The sequence below is a fragment of the Pristiophorus japonicus genome, chromosome 13 (genome assembly GCF_044704955.1).
Source record: "Pristiophorus japonicus isolate sPriJap1 chromosome 13, sPriJap1.hap1, whole genome shotgun sequence".
Classification (NCBI taxonomy): Eukaryota; Metazoa; Chordata; class Chondrichthyes; family Pristiophoridae; genus Pristiophorus; species Pristiophorus japonicus.
In genome coordinates, this window is record NC_091989.1 from 24,876,151 (window position 1) to 24,894,221 (window position 18,071).

The 18,071-nt window shown below is 45.9% G+C and overlaps 1 protein-coding gene across 2 annotated transcripts in view; it reads left to right on the plus strand.

Annotated features, from left to right (window-relative positions):
- The window catches only part of LOC139277965 (uncharacterized), an 81,851-nt gene that overhangs the window by 20,470 nt on the left and 43,310 nt on the right, over positions 1-18,071 (plus strand). Inside the window, exons 3-6 of one of the 2 annotated variants that reach the window (XM_070896602.1) lie at positions 2,401-2,490; positions 4,634-4,713; positions 15,973-16,076; positions 17,123-17,263. In XM_070896602.1, the coding sequence (XP_070752703.1) occupies positions 2,401-2,490; positions 4,634-4,713; positions 15,973-16,076; positions 17,123-17,263 (415 nt within the window). The remainder of the gene's footprint in view (positions 1-2,400; positions 2,491-4,633; positions 4,714-15,972; positions 16,077-17,122; positions 17,264-18,071) is intronic. The other variant, XM_070896603.1, reaches the window with a different exon arrangement.

Genomic DNA, 18,071 nt, shown 5'->3' on the forward strand with positions numbered 1-18,071 from the left:
GTGCTTACAGCAAGGCTGCTTGAGGGCTGCTGTGTTAGAGGGCAGACAGTACAGACGGCGCATGAGGACAGCTCTGGGCCTGGAAGGCCTGGTTGCGGACCGTTGCACCTCATCATCGGTGGAATCAGTCACTGGTGGTTTGGGTATGTACCGTTTAGGGTGCATGGTTGGAGAGTCAGTGGTGGGAGCCGGAATGCTGTCATGCTGTGGAAGGACAGCACCTTCCATTTCCTGGGAGCCACTGAGACTCCGACGGGGCTGGGCCTCAACATCCAGAGCACGATGTGTCTCCACAACTTGCTGGCCTGCTTTGAGACCGCCCCTTCCCCGTTGAACAGTGGGGAACACAGTGAGGATGACATCAGTCATCGACCGCATCACATCACCAAGCTGCAGCGTAATTAATGGCACCGCCACACACTCTGGAACGCCACTGTTGCTGCTGGAGGCCACCTGTCTCTGTGTGGGCAATGATTGCCTCGCTGAAGTCCTTAGTTGCACCGAAAATGCATGACGCTGCCTCCGCAACAGTCATGGAAAGGTTGTCATGCTCTGTGGGATCCGACCCAATGCAGCCATGAGCTCATGGTGCATGTTTGTGTTTACCCTGGACATTTCTACTAAGTCCAGTTCCATGTCTGCCTGTTGTTGAACAGACCTACTTTGCCGACTCACCCTCCGGAGAGCTGGCCTCCGAGATTTTCCTCTCGCTGTGCATTGCTGTAGGCGACTGGGGCCTGGACAACTCAAAGCCAGGGAAATTGGGCTTGCCCCCAGATGTGCTTTGTTGTGATGGGCCAACTGGTGGGCTCTGCCACTCAGGCATTGCAGTCTCATCGCACACCTCATCATCTCCCCCCTTGGCAAGATGTCGATGGCTCCCTGGACACCTGTCGCGATTGTGCCTGTTCTTCTGCAAGCAGAAAACAACATTCGTTTGGTTAGCAACAGGGTAGGGGATAGGGTGATAGCAGGAAGGTGGCATTGCACATGTACATGTGAAGGCCCCATGCCACTTCATAATGTATCAAAATGAAGTTACATCAGTCGCGCAATCCAGTTTTTTCAGGTGGTATCGGACTGCCCCACCGCAATTAGCGCCCCGAAATCGGGAAAGCCGAAATCCAGCCCTCAGTCTTTTACCATATGTTTTTAAAAAGCTTGCAGAAAGCCATTTAAGGGATATGATTTATGGTCCCAGAGAGTTTGGCTGTTTTTAGGGAATCCTAAAGTGGCTTTAAGAAAGAAAGTCGTACTAACCTAATTAAGTTCTTGGACCAAATTGATACATACTGGTAGGTCAGTACATGTTATATTTGAGATACAAGGACTATTTCCACCAGAGCAGAGAAGAATAAGAATAGATTCAGTAAGGGGTTTTAATAGGGTGAATAGGGAAAGACTAATGCCTCCAGTTCAGGAGTTAGTCACAAGGGATCATTAATTTAAAAGTATCGCTAAGAATGTCAGGTTAGAAAAAAATTCATCAAGCAAACAGTTGTTGGAGCATGGGAAGCTATGCTAGAAGGAGAAATTGAAGCAGGCTTCAAAAATTTATCCAATTTCCCTTTAACAAAAAGCAGTGAATGACACATGGCTATGGGGAGAGAGAGCAGGATAATGGGATTACTTTTGGGTTGCTTTTGCAAAGAGCCAGCACAGACATGATGGGCTGAATGACTTCCTTCTCTGCTGTAAACGCCTGTGGTTTTATGAATTACACTGTTTGTCTGAGGGACATGGAGAAGAATATTCCAGAGCGGGGTGGACGTGGGTCAGTATCATCAGCGCGCTGCGGATGTCGTGCTGACGCGTAGCAATGTCCCTCCCCTTCAGTTAAAGGGGAGGGCGGATGCGGACTCTGCAGCCACCGGTCGAACCTGTGGCTGCCATTTTTGGGCCGACCTTGGAGTTGGCTGACAATTAAAATAAAATGGCGGTCGCGGCAGTGCGCCCTCCCCTTTAAGGGCGGATGCACTGCCTAACCACAGGCAGCTTCCCGCAGGGGAAAGCTGTCGGGGACACAGAACGGCGGCCAATCCGCTCCCGCCGGGCAATTTCCCACGCGGGGTGGAAAGGGGGTCGTAGCCAGTCAGTGAGGGGTCGACGGGGCAAGAACACCAGTGGGGCAGGAATGTCCACCGCCTCAAAACGAAATTAGGACAATGTCGCAATTTATTGGCAACTCTGCACCAACCGAGCGGTGAGTGCCGATGACAGGTCTTAAAAAAGGGGCAATTTCGGCCCCAGGTTTTGTTATTTTTTGTATGTCCCAGGAGATTGTGTGATTGGGTGGATCAATGTCTGCATCATATCTGGATGGAATGGGCATGATGGATGAAATGTTTGTATTTGTCAATTTTTAATAATTATAAAAAAATTTTTTGGTTTCTAAACCAGGACAGCGAACTTGAAAGCAGTTCGTTGGATAGTCAAGTTTCCAGCAAGCAGAACATAGAGTTGATAACTGAAAAAAACCCTGGACTACAGGTATGGGCAATTCAAGCGCAACTGATTCATAATCTCCCTGTTGTAGCATTTTGACTGCTTCTGACCCTTTTCATTCATTATAAACCTCTTGCAAATGGGTACGAATGAAAGAACTTGTATTTGTAAAGCGCTTTTCACATCTTCAGGATGTCCCAAAGTGTTTCACAACCAATTAATCATTTTGAAGGCAAATACAGCTGCCAATTTGTGCAAATCAAGGGCTGGATTTTAGGCGTTTACGTTTTTGGGCTGATAATGGCGGCGGGTGGGAAAGTTAGCGGCCGGGAATAGTTTGCGCCTCAGTAGGTAAGTTTGGGCAGCTGGGTCCTGCGTCACGCAGCGCTAAGGGAGGCGTTGTACATCTCTCTTGACGCTAGGATAGAAAACTCCCGAGCTAAAGAGCCAGCCCGGGAAGTTCCAAGCGATACCTGAAGGGGGGGGGGGAGGAAAACTAAAAAAAACCCACAAAAACATTCCCAAAACATTGCCCATGCCGCGATAACAGAAATCGCAAAAAACTTAAACGAAAAAACAATCACACTTACCTTAGGAGCGCATTACTCACCTCTTTGCCATCAGGATGGTTGGACCGCCCTGATTTCCCAGGCGGTCATTGCAAGGCGCACTTGCAGGCGGACGGGTCGGGCAGGAGTTCAAACTCGTGCCGGTATCGTAACCAATGACGCTGCACACTGGCGTAGCTCTTCCAGGCAGCGCTGCTCCACACCACCGTAAAACCGGACCCGAGGATCGCTGCGGGGCACTGGAGACTGACCACCCGCCCAGAAGACTTCACCGTCGCTCCGGGGTGAAAAACGGAGTGCAGAAGACCCGAAAATCCAGCCCCAAGGCTCTGCAAATAGCAATGAGACTAACCAGTTAATCTCTTGGTTGTGGGTTACGGAATGAATATTGGCCAGGAAAACACCGTGGACTAGTTCTATGGGACTGATTGCATCCACCTCGAGAAAGATGAAGGCTCAGTTCAACACCTCATCTGAAAGACAGCGTCTCCAGCAATTCAGCACTCCCTGTGTGCTGCATGAAGTACCAGCCTATATTATATGCCTCTGGAGTAGGGCTAGAATCCATTACTTTCTTACTTAGAGGCAATAGAGTTTAAGGCACTTTGTTTGAACGCTAACTGGAGTTACCATGTGCTAATTTGTAGTGTGATATGTTTTTAAGAGAAATAACTTTACTTTTATCTCTCTGGGAACTATGTTTGAATTCAGCCCAGACTGGTAGAATGAAAGTCTGCTATATATAAGAATTATCTGTAAAATAAACTTGGGCAATTTGAATCCATTTTCTAGTTAGCATGAGCTGATAACTCAAGACTAGCCATAATTTGGTACTAAATTTGCAATCACACTCAAGTTACTGGTTAGGTTCGGAAGTGGATAATTGGCACATGATGCCATTCTGAATATGGGGCTACAGAACATTGGTGGAAGATTTACAGTCTGTTATATGTAGCAAAGTTGTAAGTCTGTTCTTTACAACTGGGTTTATGATATCATTACACATAATATACTAAGAACATCATCTCCCGTTTTTGGGATAAAGTTGAGGGAACTTTAGTCATTATCTTACAGTGTGCTGTATCTGATCTGGGAGTGTTCATTGTTGACTTGTGATGCCCGAAATGGCAAGAATTTCCCAGCACTAAGATTAATCATCTTGGATAAGCAGAAAATTAACCAGACAAAAAGGAACATTGAGGTCTTGAATTTATTAATGAATAAATATAATATCCATGACTAAAGTATAGACATCTAAACAAAAACAGTTGCCGTCCAGATTGAAAGGAGTTACCAGAGGAAGCTGAAAATAAGTAGTACTATACAATGAGTAGACATGCTAAGCCAGGCACATTTAGGTCTGTGAGGGACTGAGCCACCCTTTTTTATGGAGAAGTCTTTTTTCCCTCACTGAGGCACAATAAGTCTGGATGTATAACCAACACAGTGTTATTAAGAGTCTCATTTAAATAATGGTCTGTGTAATGGGAGGAATTATAACTGATATAGGATGTTATTTTTCTATTTTAAAAGTGGTTAATTCAGTGATTTTCACTTTCACAAAACTAGGAGGCCCCTGATGGGGATTATTTATGGCATTCCTGTCTGGTTACTTTTAGGGAAGTGCTGTTGATTCAAGCCCCTGGGACAGTGAAGAAGAGGTGCTTTCTAAACCTAACGAGGTTAATCAGCAGAAGAGGTAAGCAGGTTCTGTAATGTTAGATGGGCTGGTAAGATACAAATAAATACAGATAAACAGCGCTGAGTAGGGAACATGTGTACATCCATTTTCTTTTGCCATCTCACTTCCCTCCCTCCTCCGAAGCTGCTGACACCACCTGGGGTTGGTTCCGTGGACATTGGCATACTTGGTACCTGCCTCAAGTACCCATTCTTCATCTGTGACCCAGAACTGTTGAGTATCAGTCGTCTATTCAGTTGTGAGAGGGCATCACCGCCGTGCTCAATTCAGTCCTCACCTGATGTGCACTTTATAGCAGGAATCACTGCACAGTGATCAGGAATGCAAATTCTGACTGATTATTCCTCTCCCTATCCTGGGGGTAATGAGGCAAATTATCGTGCACAGATTGCTGCCCAATTGAATTCAGCTAACTCCACAAATACTGGGGAGGTGGGTGGGGTGGCTTGACCCATCCACCTCCACGGAGGTGTGTGGGGGACCTGACCCATCCACCTCCATGGCACGAACCTGGTATTGCAGTACTTCCAGGAACGGTGCAGTGGCTCTAGGCCTTTTGGCTAAGAGCATTGGCGCAGAGTGATCCTTGGCGTGTGCAAGGTGACCTCTGGCGTTTGTGATTTGACAAAGAATTGGAACGATTGGCAACGAATTAAAAAAAAAAAAAAAAAATTGAAACTAGAACGGAACCACAGACTTAGTATCACACTGGACAATGCCGTTACCCATTAGGCCACTTGGGAACATATGTGTACCTTTAGTGAACCCAACAGGCCAAGGGGAAGTATGCAATCCCAATGTTGTTTAGGCGAAGAGTAAGTTTCCACTCTGCACTATGATTATCATTGATGCTGATAACTTTGGGGACCTACGCTCGTGAGACATTTCAAGAATCCCTCTGGATGAAATAATAATTACATTTTAAATAATCTTTTCTAGAACTGGAGAATTATAGTTGAAAGCAGATAATACTGTTTACCCTGATGCAGTATTTTGACAACTCATAGTACTCATCAGACATAGTCTTTGTTGTTGGCGTGGTTGGATTTGTGATTTATTTATGTAACATACCTGTCACGAGTAGCCTTTGGGTAAATTGTTTTCTATGGTGATAGTCCTAGTGGAATTGAGTGGCGAAATTGGAACAGGGTGCCCAAGCTTTTGTCTTTTTGGACTACATAGGTGTATACCATGGAGCCTTGAAGATGAATATATATGCTGTGAAATTCGGCTCCGTAGTGCCTGGATCATAGAATTATAGAAATTTCCAGCACGGAAGGAGACCATTTCGGCCCATTGTGTCCGTGCCGGCCAACAAGAGGCTATCCAGCCTAATCCCACTTTCCAGCTCTAGGTCCATAGCCTTGCAAGTTACAGCACTTCAAGTGCACATCCAAATACTTTTTAAGTGTGGTGAGGGCTTCTGCCTCTACCACCCTTTCAGGTAGTGAGTTCCAGACCCCCACAACCCTCTGGGTGAAGACATTTCCCCTCAAATCCCCTCTAAACCTTCTAGCAATTACTTTAAATTTATGTCCCTGGCTGTTGACCCCTCTGCTAAGGGAAATAGGCCCTTTCTATCTACTATATCTAGGCCCCTCATAATTTTATACACCTCAATGTGGTCTCTTCTCAGCCTCCTCTGTTCCAAGGAAAACAAACCCAGCCTATCCCCTCATAGCTAAGATTCTCCACTCCCGGCAACATCCTTGTAAATCTCCTCTGTACCCTCTCCAGTGCAACCACATCCTTCCTGTAATGCGGTGGCCAGAACTGCACGCAGCACTCTAGCTGTGGCCTAACCAGTGTTTTATACAGTTCAAGCATAACCCCCCTGCTCTTGTATTCTATGCCTCGGCTAATAAAGGCAAGCATTCCATATGCCATCTTAACCACCTTATCTACCTAGCCTGCTACCTTCATCATCATAGGCAATCCCTCGAAATCGAGGAAGACTTGCTTCCACTCTAAAAGTGAGTTCTCAGGTGACTGTACAGTCCAATTACAATCTCTCTCACAGGTGGGACAGACAGTCGCTGAAGGAAAGGGTGGGTGGGGAGTCTGGTTAGCCGCATGCTCCTTCTGTTCCCAGTACAGTATGGGAGCCCGGGATCTGTGGACATGCACTCCAAGGTCCCTTTGTTCCTCTACACTTCTCAGTGACCTACCATTGAATGTGTATTTCCTTTCCTTGTTAGCCCTCCCCAAATGCATTACCTCACACTTCTCCGGATTAAATTCCATTTGCCACTGTTCTGCCCACCTGACCAATTGATTGATATCTTCCTGCAGTCTACAGCTTTCTTCTTCATTATCAACCACACAGCCAATTTTAGTATCATCTGCAAACTTCTTAATCATACCCCGTATATTCAAGTCTAGATAATTGATGTATACCACAAAAAGCAAGGGACCTAATACTGAGCCATGCGGAATCCCACTGGAAACAGCCTTCCAGTCACAAAAATACCCATCAACTCTTACCTTCCTGCCTTTGAGCCAATTTTGGATCCAACTTGCCACTTTGCCCTGGATCCCATGGGCTTCTACTTTCGTCTGCCATGTGGGATCTTATCAAAAGCCTTGCTGAAATCCATATACACTACATCAAAAGCACTATTCTCATCAACCCTCCTTGTTACCTCCTCCAAACATTCAATCAAGTTAGTCAGACACGACCTTCCCTTAATAAATCCATGCTGACTGTCCTTGATTAATCCGTGTCTTTCTGAATTAAGATTTATCCTGTCCTTCAGAATTTTTTACAATAATTTTCCCACCACCTATTTTCCAAGGCTGACTGGCCTGTAATTACTCGGTCGATCCCTTTCTCTCTTCTTGCCTTGGAGGCGGTGCAACAAAGGTTCACTAGATTGATTCCTGGGATGAGAGGGCTGTTCTATGATAAGAGATTGTGTAGAATGGGCCTATAATCTCTGAAGTTTAGAAGAATGAGAGGTGATCTCATTGAAACATACAAGATTCTGAAGGGGATTGACAGCGACTTGAGGTGTCTGCTGTACATGGTCCATGTTTCTGAGCCATACGGGAGGGCGGGTATTACTATAGCCCTGTAGACCATGAGCTTGCTGGCAATTTTTAGGGCCTGGACTTCAAACACTCTTTTCCCCACGTTGGGCGATTAATTTTCATTTCCTGTCCATACTAAGATGGCGACACCCCTGCCCTAGACAAAGATGACAGTGTTATTCAAAGCAGCAGGACCGCCACCACATATAAATATGGCGCCACTCGTGCTCTGGACAGCAAAAGCGGCTCTGGCGTCCTGCACAAAGATGTGCAGGGCCATTTCAGTCAGGTGGTTGATGCCATTGAGGTTCCCTTCCCAGAAGTGAGGCATGGTGAGTTCCAGTGGGAGTCGAGAGTTCGGAGGGCAGCTGGAGGTCTGGTTACTATGGGAGCGAGCAACGAGGAGAACAGCCCAGCTAGCGGCCTACAGAAGCCCAAGCAGCCCAGCATGGTAAGGAGGAGGCTCAGCACCAGGCTCAATGTCAGCTCATTTCCTGTCAACTGCGCTCCACACTAGTGCAGCTCCGCCCGGGATCCTACACCTACTGAGCCCGGCCCGGGCCATTCCAGACCCTGGGCTTGAGAGGGCTCTCTGGAAACTGAGGGTGAGTTGGAGTATATTTATGTTTAGGTTACTTTTTTTTAAATCCCAATCTCTCGGCAGTGAGGATCCAAAATTGCCCAATGCCAGAAACGCGACGCACCTACCCCGTTTCAGATGTTTTTACTGGCGTGGTTGATGCGGTGGCCTCTTGAGCGAAATTCCGTTCTGTGGCTTTTTTTTCCCAGCGGACCGGAAGTCGGTCATAATGGGGGTGGAAGTGCGGCAGTGAGTGGAAGTTCGCACACTAGAGGGGCGGAAGTTGGTGGGGGGTGGGTGGACTATCCGCTGCTGTCAATCATCGCGCTGGCGTGTCACCACGTCGCTCCTCTTCACTTAAAGGTGCGATTCTTGAACTTCAGTCCACTGGGCCACCAGAAACATAGAAACATAGAAAATAGGTGCAGGAGCAGGCCATTCGGCCCTTCGACCCTGCACTGCCATTCAATATGATCATGGCTGATCATGCAACCTCAGTACCCCACCCCTGCCTTCTCTCCATAACCCCGATCCCTTTAGCCGTAAGGGCCACATCTAACTCCCTTTTGAATATGTCCAACGAACTGCACTCAACAACTTTCTGTGGCAGAGAATTCCACAGGTTCACAACTGTCGGGGTGAAAAAATTTCTCCTCATCTCGGTCCTATATGGCTTACCCCTTATCTTGAGACTGTGACTCATATGTCAGTCCTGCTATTCCGGGTATCAATCTGGTGAACCTTCGCTGCACTCTCTCAAAAGCAAGCACGTCCTTCCTCAGATTACAATACTCAAGGTGTGGTCTCACCAAGGCCCTGTACAACTGTAGTAAGATCTCCCTGCTCCTACACTCAAATCCCCTCGCTATGAAGGCCAGTTTGCCATTTGCTTTCTTTACTGCCTGCTGTACCTGCATGCCTACCTTCAATGACTGATGTACCATGACACTCAGGTCTCTTTGCACCTCCCCTTTTACTAATCTGTCACCAATCAGGTAATAATCTGCCTTCCTGTTTTTGCCACCAATTGGATAACCTTACATTTATCCACATTATACTGCATCTGCCATGCGTTTGCCCCCCACTCACCTAACCTGTCCAAGTCCCCCTGCAGCCTCTAAGCATCCTCCTCGCAGCTCGCACTGCCACCCAGCTTAGTGTCATCTGCAAACTTGGAGATATTACCTTCAATTCCTTCGTCTAAATCATTAATGTATATTGTAAATAGCTGGGGTCCCAGCACTGAACCCTGCGGCACCCCACTAGTCACTGCCTGCCATTCTGCCATTCTGAAAAGGACCCGTTTATTCCCACTCTTTGCTTCCTGTCTGCCAACCAGTTCTTTATCCATGTCAATACATTACCCCCAATACCATGTGCCTTAATTTTGCACACTAATCTCTTGTGTGGGACCTTGTGAAAAGCCTTTTGAAAGTCCAAATACACCACATCCACTGGTTCTCCCTTATCCACTCTACTAGTTACATCCTCAAAAAACTCTAGAAGATTTGTCAAGCATGATTTCCCTTTCAGAAATTCATGCTGACTTGGACCGATCCTGTCACTGCTTTCCAGATGCGCTGCTATTACATCTTTAATAATTGCTTCCAGCTTTTCCCCACCACCGATGTCAGGCTAACCGGTCTATAATTCCCTGTTTTCTCTCTCCCTCCTTTTTTAAAAAGTGGGGTTACATTAGCTACTCTCCAATCCATAGGAACTGATCCAGAGTCCATGGAATGTTGGAAAATGACCACCAATGCATCTACTATTTCTAGGGCCACTTCCTTAAGTACTCTGGGATGCAGACTATCAGGCTCTGGGGATTTATCGGCCTTCAGTCCCTTCAATTTCCCCAACATCATTTCCTGACTGATAAAAATTTCCCTCAGTTCCCCCTTCTCGCTAGACCCTCGGTCCCCTAGTATTTTCGGGAGGTTATTCGTGTCCTCCTTAGTGAAGACAGAACCAAAGTATTTGTTCAATTTGTCTGCCATTTCCTTGTTCCCCATTATGAATTCACCTGATTCTGACTGCAAGGGAACTACATTAGTCTTCACTAATCTTTTTCTCTTCACATATCTATAGAAGCTTTTGCAGTCAGTTTTTATGTTCCCTGCAAGCTTACTCTCACACTCTATTTTCCCCCTCCTAATTAAACCCTTATTCCTCCTCTGCTGAATTCTAAATTTCTCCCAGTCCTCAGGTTTGCTACTTTTTCTGGCCAATTTATAAGCCTCTTCCTTGGATTTAACACTTTCCCTAATTTCCCTTGTTAGCCACGGTTGAGCCACCTTCCCTTTTTTATTCTTAAACCACACAGGGATGTACAATTGTTGTAGTTCATCCACGTGATCTTTAAATGTCTGCCATTGCCTATCCACCGTCAACCCTTTAAGTATCATTCTCCAGTCTATCCTAGCCAATTCACGTCTCATACCATCGAAGTTTCCTTTCTTTAAGTTCAGGAGCCTCGTCTCTGAATTAATTGTGTCACTCTCCATCTTAATGAAGAATTCTACCATATTATGGTCACTCTTCTCCAAGGAGCCCCACACGACCAGATTGCTAATTAATCCTCTCTCGTTACACAAGACCCAGTCTAGGATGGCCTGCTCTCTAGTTGATTCCTATTGGCGGCCTGCCCGAAACCGGAGGCATAATTGTCGGCCCGACATAGCAGTCGGCCAAAAAAAAATAAGATTGCGGCCGCGGTAGTAGGTCCTCCCCTTTAATGGCAGCCGCACTGCCATTTTAGAAGTACTCCAAGCACAGTGCACCGGCAGGAAAAGCTGTCGGTGGCAGCAAGGTTTACTCTGCGGAACCTCGCAATCAGAGGGGAACATCAGCGGTCCGCGCCCTGATGACGCATTTAGGACGGATCGGCAGCAGCGCAGTGGTAGTGGGGGGAGTTGGTCACCGCCAGGATACAGCAGGAGCGGAATTTTCAAAATGGCGGCCATTCCACGAAAAATCAGCGGCCATTCCACTCCGCAGCGGGGACCGCCAATTTCCGGCGGTAACAGGCCTTAAGGGAAAGGGCAATTTCGGCCGCTGAGTGTCTTGGTGAACCTCTTCAGGCAAACCTTTTTTTGTAATTCACATTTCAATTCATGCGTAAAATACAGACAAAGGTGAGCTGTGGATGTGTAACCCAAGAAGACGGTCCTGAACTGGAAATGTGAATGTGAATGTCTGATTAAAGCTGAACAATACCAAGGTGGGAGGGGGAGGGAAGCACTTTTTAATCTTAGGTTAGGCCGTAGTTCTACAAATGCTTTTGCTCCCATAGAAAGTGGTTTTGGGTGCACTTCAATGAAAAAGTGGTGATATAACCTAAGGGATAATTGCGGGTACTAAATATGTGAGGCATGGGTCTCGTATCGGTTTATGTTTTTACTGAGTGCATATTAACTCCAACTTTAGTTTCTCACCACCTCCCAACAAATGTTGGAGACAAAGTTACTGCGAATGTCTGGTGTAATAATCAGAAAAACTTGATGAGCGAAATGACTTGGTGTATTGTTTTCCTTCCACCAACAATATCCAATCTATTTGTTTTGGGGATGAGATGTTAAATCTGCTCCTGTGGTTCAAATGGATTAATAAGGGATAGCCAGCACAAATTTATGTCTGACTAACCTGATTGAGGTAGCATGGGATGTGTGAGACTTTGCCCAGAATGTATATTGAAGCGAGGTTCCTTCTCACCAAACCTCCAGACTTTGACATGAGACATAATGGCCATCTTGATGGTTTAACTGCTAATCAATTTAACCTGATGTTTCCTGTCTGAATTTACGAAGGAACAGGAGATGGCCTGGACAATGTCAGATAGTTAATGTGACCTTGCTAATAGTTGCTAATAGCCTTCTTGAAAAAAGTGCAACAACCCCACCGGCACCTGGGAATCCCTGGCCCAAGACCGCCCTAAGTGGAAGAAGAGCATCCGGGAGGTCGCTGAGCACCTTGAGTCTCATCGCCGAGAGCTTGCAGAAAACAAGCGCAGGCAGCGGAAGGAGTGTGCAGCAAACCAGACTCCCCACCCACCCTTTCCTTCAACGACTGTCTGTCCCACCTGTGATAGAGACTGTCATTCCCGTATTGGACTGTACAGTCACCTGAGAACCCACTTTTAGAGTGGAAGCAAGTCTTCCTCGATTTCGAGGGACTGCCTATGATTGATTGTTAGGTTTGGCGCCTCCATTGTTCTAGCCAATTTGCTAATTACACCTCGCATGTGATGTTGCCGACCCGTCTGTTTCATCCTACTCCACAATTGTCCTGACTAATATCCAATATTAGCCTATCCTAATCGGACAATGACCCCGAGATAAAAACAGAAAATGCTGGAAACACTCAGCCGGCCAGGCAGCATCCGTGGTGGCGAAGGGTCTCAGACCTGAAACGTTATCTGTTTCTCTCACCATGGATGCCGCCTGGCCTGCTGAGTTGTTTCCAGCATTTTCTGTTTTTGTTTTGGATTCCAGCATCCACAGTATTTTGCTAATGACCCCGAGATGTTACGATTAACTTTGATGGGACTCCTGATAGAGCAAATTCTCACACGAGACACGTCTAGTATAGTTTTTGTAAGAGCTGTGACCTGTTAGAGATTAAATAAAGCCACTAACGAGGTTTATAAAACAAAAAAGCAACTGATTTCATGGTTTTTAAGGGTTTGTCTGATTGTCTCATGATTTGTGATGGTGGGGTGCCAATATGGCATTACTGAATGTATGCTTTTAAGTGATTGTTGTCGTTATGGTAAAAGTTGTTGTTTTAAAATTTGCTCGCAGACAAAAAGGTTGCGCTTAAAGGAGTGAGGCCTGCTCATTACAAAAAAAAATTAGAGGGAACATTGTGCACCGGTGGTGGAGGGAGTGAATGTTTACAGTGGTAGGATGCCAATCAAGCGAGCTGCTTTTTCCTGAATGGTGTCATCCAGGCAAGTGGAGAGTATTCCAGCACACTGCTTACTTGTGCCTTGCAGATGGTACCCGATTTCGTCCCCTACGGAGCACAACGGACATGATTTTTTCAGCGTAACAGCTGCAGGAAAAATGCAGGGAACAGCACCAACCTAAATGGCCTTCTTCGACCTTACAAAGGCCTTTGACACTGTCAACCGCAAGAGTCTATGGAGTGTCCTCCTCCGTTTCGGATGCCCCCAAAAATACGTCACCATCCTCCGCCTGCCCCACGACGACATGCAGGCCGTGATCCTTACCAACGGATCCATCACAGACCCAATCCATGTCCGGACCGGGGTCAAGCAGGGCTGCGTCATCGCCTCAACCCTCTTCTCAATCTTCCTCGCTGTCATGCTCCACCTCACAGTTGACAAGCTCCCCACTGGAGTGGAACTAAACTACAGAACCAGTGGGAACATGTTCAACCTTTGCCGTCTCCAGGCCAGCTCCAAGATCACTCCAACCTCTGTCATCGAGCTACAGTACGCGGACGACGCCTGCGTCTGCGCACACACACAGGCTGAACTCCAGGACACAGTCGACGTATTTACTGAGGCGTACGAAAGCATGGGCCTTATGCTAAACATCAGTAAGACAAAGGTCCTCCACCAGCCTGACTTGCCGCACAGCACTGCCCCCCAGTCATCAAGATCCACAGTGTGGCCCTGGACAACATGGACCACTTCCCTTATCTCGAGAGCCTCCTAACAACAAGAGCAGACATTGACGATGAGATCCAACACCACATCCAGTGCGCCAGTGCAGCCTTCGGCCACCAAAGGAAAAGAGTGTTTGAAGACCAGGCCCTCAAAACTGTCACCAAGCTCATGATCTACAGGGCTGCAGTAATACCAGCCCTCCTGTATGGCTCAGAAACATGGACCATGTACAGCAGACACCTCAAGTCGCTGGAGAAGTACCACCAATGATGTCTCCGCAAGATCCTACAAATCCCCTGGGAGGACAGACGCACCAACATTAGCGTCCTCGTCCAGGCCAACATTGAAGCACTGACCACACTTGGTCAGCTCCACTGGGCAGGCCACATCGTTCGCATGCCAAACATGAGACTCTCAAAGCAAGCGCTCTACTCAGAACCCCTTTACGGCAAACGAGCCAAAGGTGGGCAGCAAAAACGTTACAAGGACACCCTCAAAGCCTCCCTGATAAAGTGCAACATCCCCACTGACACCTGGGAGTCCCTGGCCAAAGACCGCCCCAAGTGCATCCGGGAGGGCGCTGAGCTACTCGAGTATTGTCACCGAGAGCATGCAGAAATCAAGCGCAGGCAGTGGAAAGCGCGTACGGCAAACTAGTCCCACCCACCCCTTCCCTCAACAACTATCTGTCCCACCTGTGACAGAGACTGTGATTCTTGTATTGGACTGTACAGCCAATTAAGAACTCATGTTAAGAGTGGAAGCAAGTGTTCCTCGATTCCGAGGGACTGCCTATGATGATGATGATGAGATGGTGGAAATTATTGCGTAGTTAGGAGGTGAGTCACTCACTGGAGAATACCCAGCCTCTAACCTGCTCTTGTAGCCCAGTATTTATGTGGCTGGTCCAATAAAGGTTCTGGTCAATGGTGACCCCCATGATGTTGATGGCAGGGGATTCAGCTTTGGTAATCCCAAGGGGAAGTGGCTAGACTCTCTCTTGTTAAAGATGGTAATTGCCTGGTACTTGTGTGGCGCGAATGATACTTGCCACTTATTAGCCCAAGCCTGAATGTTGTCCAGGTCTTGCTGCATGCGGGCACGGACTACTTCATTATCTGAGGAGTTGCTAATGGAAATGAACACTGCAATCATCAGCGAATCTTATGATGGAGGGAATGTCATTGATGAAGCAGCTGAACATGGTTGGGCTGAGGACACTAATGCTCGTGCTCCTGTGCAATGTGTTGTGTATGCAATAACTCAATAGACTGAATACTGTAAACTCCGAACAGGTACAAACCTGGCTCTATTTTATTAGGGCCCAAAGTGATTACATTACAAGATGGCTGGCCTTTTATACCTGGGCCGCACGCATGTGTGCACAGCCCAATGACCTCCGACAGCGGCGCCACCTGGTGGCTAGTAATCCAAGCATACATGCATGACACAATGCTACCCCAGTGGCTACAGCATGGCTGGTGGAAGGCTGTTGACTTTCAATGGGGGAGACTGGAGATGGCTTTGCAGGACCACCGAGAGTAGCATGTGGTGTTCTAATTTTAGTGCCTCAATTTCTATCCAGCTAAGATCAGCTAACTCAGAATAGACCAGGAATTGAATCAGGAACCTTTTGGTCTGTATAACTCAGTCACATACTGCCTTTACCACCTGACCCATTGTGGAACATAAAAATGCAATGTTATATATCATATTTTGTTAATTTTGTTACAGAGATTTAATAGTAAGGATATATTTGTGTGAGACAAGGTTTAATAATACTCAATTGGGTTAATAATACTTAATCTCACTCTGAAAATTTCCTATCTGCCTGTGGGGCCAAACATACCCATATTTACTACTTGTCCTGTTTATCCTCACTTACAAAGCTATTTGCCAAATCGTTGTGATGCCCCGATCCTTCTCCGTCTTTCAGCAAAAATTATTCACTGAGCACTAGACAGAAAATGCATTTGTGGTGCTCACTGCTTCTCTCTTTCTCTGCTGCTCTCAGGACATGGAGCTCCGTGAAGTTATCTGGCCAGCAGGTGATGGTGCCACAATTGGCATCCAAAGCTTTGCTTCCTCCATATGAAGATTTTAAAGTGACTTTGAAAGGTAATAGAGATTTTTTATTAATTGCGAATGGTGGAAGTACAAAATAAATGGAAAATTTTGAAAATGCACAGCAGGCGAATCAGCATCTCAAAGAAAAAACAATTGATAATTCAGGTCTGACACCCATCAGGTAACATCCTTTCATACAGACAGTGGTGTTATATTACATATTTTATTCTGAAGGATTATTTATTTACCCAACGGTGCTGAATTCATGAGATATGCAGTCTTGAGATTTTTGAATATTACTTTATTTAGGTTCTCGGTCTCCCTTACCTCCTCGATCACATTGACACTCTGAGCCATTTAAAGTTTGCTGCCATGTGCCTGCAGGTGCAGTTGGGACCCTGAGAAATCTTCCACATAGTTTAAATTTTTTTTAACAGTCTGTCCTCTTCCAATTACATCCACTTTCCTGTTTGCTAATTTTAGTAAAACAGTAGCCATGATTACAAAGTTATACAGATTTTGTGCACAATTTGCCCACACTTATATTGTCAGCCTTGGTTCAGTGGTATCGCTCACTCCACTGAGTCAGAAGGTCATCGGGTCAAGCTTCACTCCAGAGGCTGAGCTCATAATCTAGGCTGACACTTCTGTGGAGTGCTGCACTGTTGAAGATGCCGTCTTTCAGATGAGGTGTTAAACTGACCTCTGAGGTGCACTGTCAGAAGTACCGTCGTTCAGATGAGAAGTTAAACCAAGTGTTCCCTCTATGGTGGACATAAGAAATCCCAACGCACTATTTCGTAACAAGAGTTGGGGAGTTCACCAATATTAATCCCTCAACCTACATCATTAAAAAACGATGATCTAGTCATTTATAGCATTGCTGCTTGTGGAACCTTGCTGTATGGAAATTGGCTGCCATGTCTCCTACATTACAATAAAGACTATGCATCAAACAGTACTTCTTTGTTGTAAAGTGATTATAATGGCCTAAGGATGTGTAAGGTGCTATATCAATTCAAGAAAAAACATTTGAACTCTTATTATGTGTGTATTGATTTTTTAAATTGATAACTTATTTATTCTCACTCATCCAGATACAGAATCCATAGACAGACAATTATTATCATCTAGTAAATTTCAGATTAAGAATCGTTATGATTCAAGTTTGCAGATTCCTTATCTATCTTCGGTCTCCCGAAGTAAGACCACAAGACCAGATCAAAAGACTGAGCCAAGTAAGTACAATGTAGGAGACTCTAATGATTAGTCAACTTACTTTAAACTGGTCCTGTACTGTGCTGCTTAATTAAATTGGAACACAAGACTATTTAGGATTTGAAAACGCCAACAATTTGGTACTTTTTTGATTAATTTGAAACCCATCTACCTGCCTTCCCACCATATCCTTCAAACCCTTCTTTGTCTGGAAATCCATTCTGTTGTCTCTGGAAACTTATTTATATTATTTATTTTAGTGGCTTTCTTTGGTACAGTTTTTTTTAATATAAAGTGTGATAGATTGTAACATTCTTCTAACTTATTTTTTTGCTCCCAATGTTTAACTTGTGCCCCTGGTATTTGAGCCCATCACAATAGTAAACATTTTGCCCCGGAGCTCAGCTCGGGGTCAAAAAAGAACCCAAGGTTGCGAATAGTCTAGTTCAACCATGGGAGAGTGGTCAAGGAGGGGAATGGAGTCGGGAGCAAGGGAATGTAGTTTGTGGCGGGGGCCAAAGACAATGGCTTCCGTCTTCCCAATGTTTATTGGAGGGCGTTTCAGCTCATCCAGGACTGGATATCAAGACAAGCAGTCTGACAACACAGAAGTGATGGTGTTGGTGAAGTAGAGCTGGGTGTTGTCAGCGTACATGTGGAACCTGATTTCATGAGAAATTTGAAAGGTGCTAAGGATAGATCCTTGAGGGACTCCAGAGGTAATGGTGTGGAGGTGGGAAGAGAAGTTATTGTAGGTGATTCTCTAACATGACTGGATAGGTACAAGTTGAACCAAGTGATGGAAATCTCACAGCTGGATAATGGAAG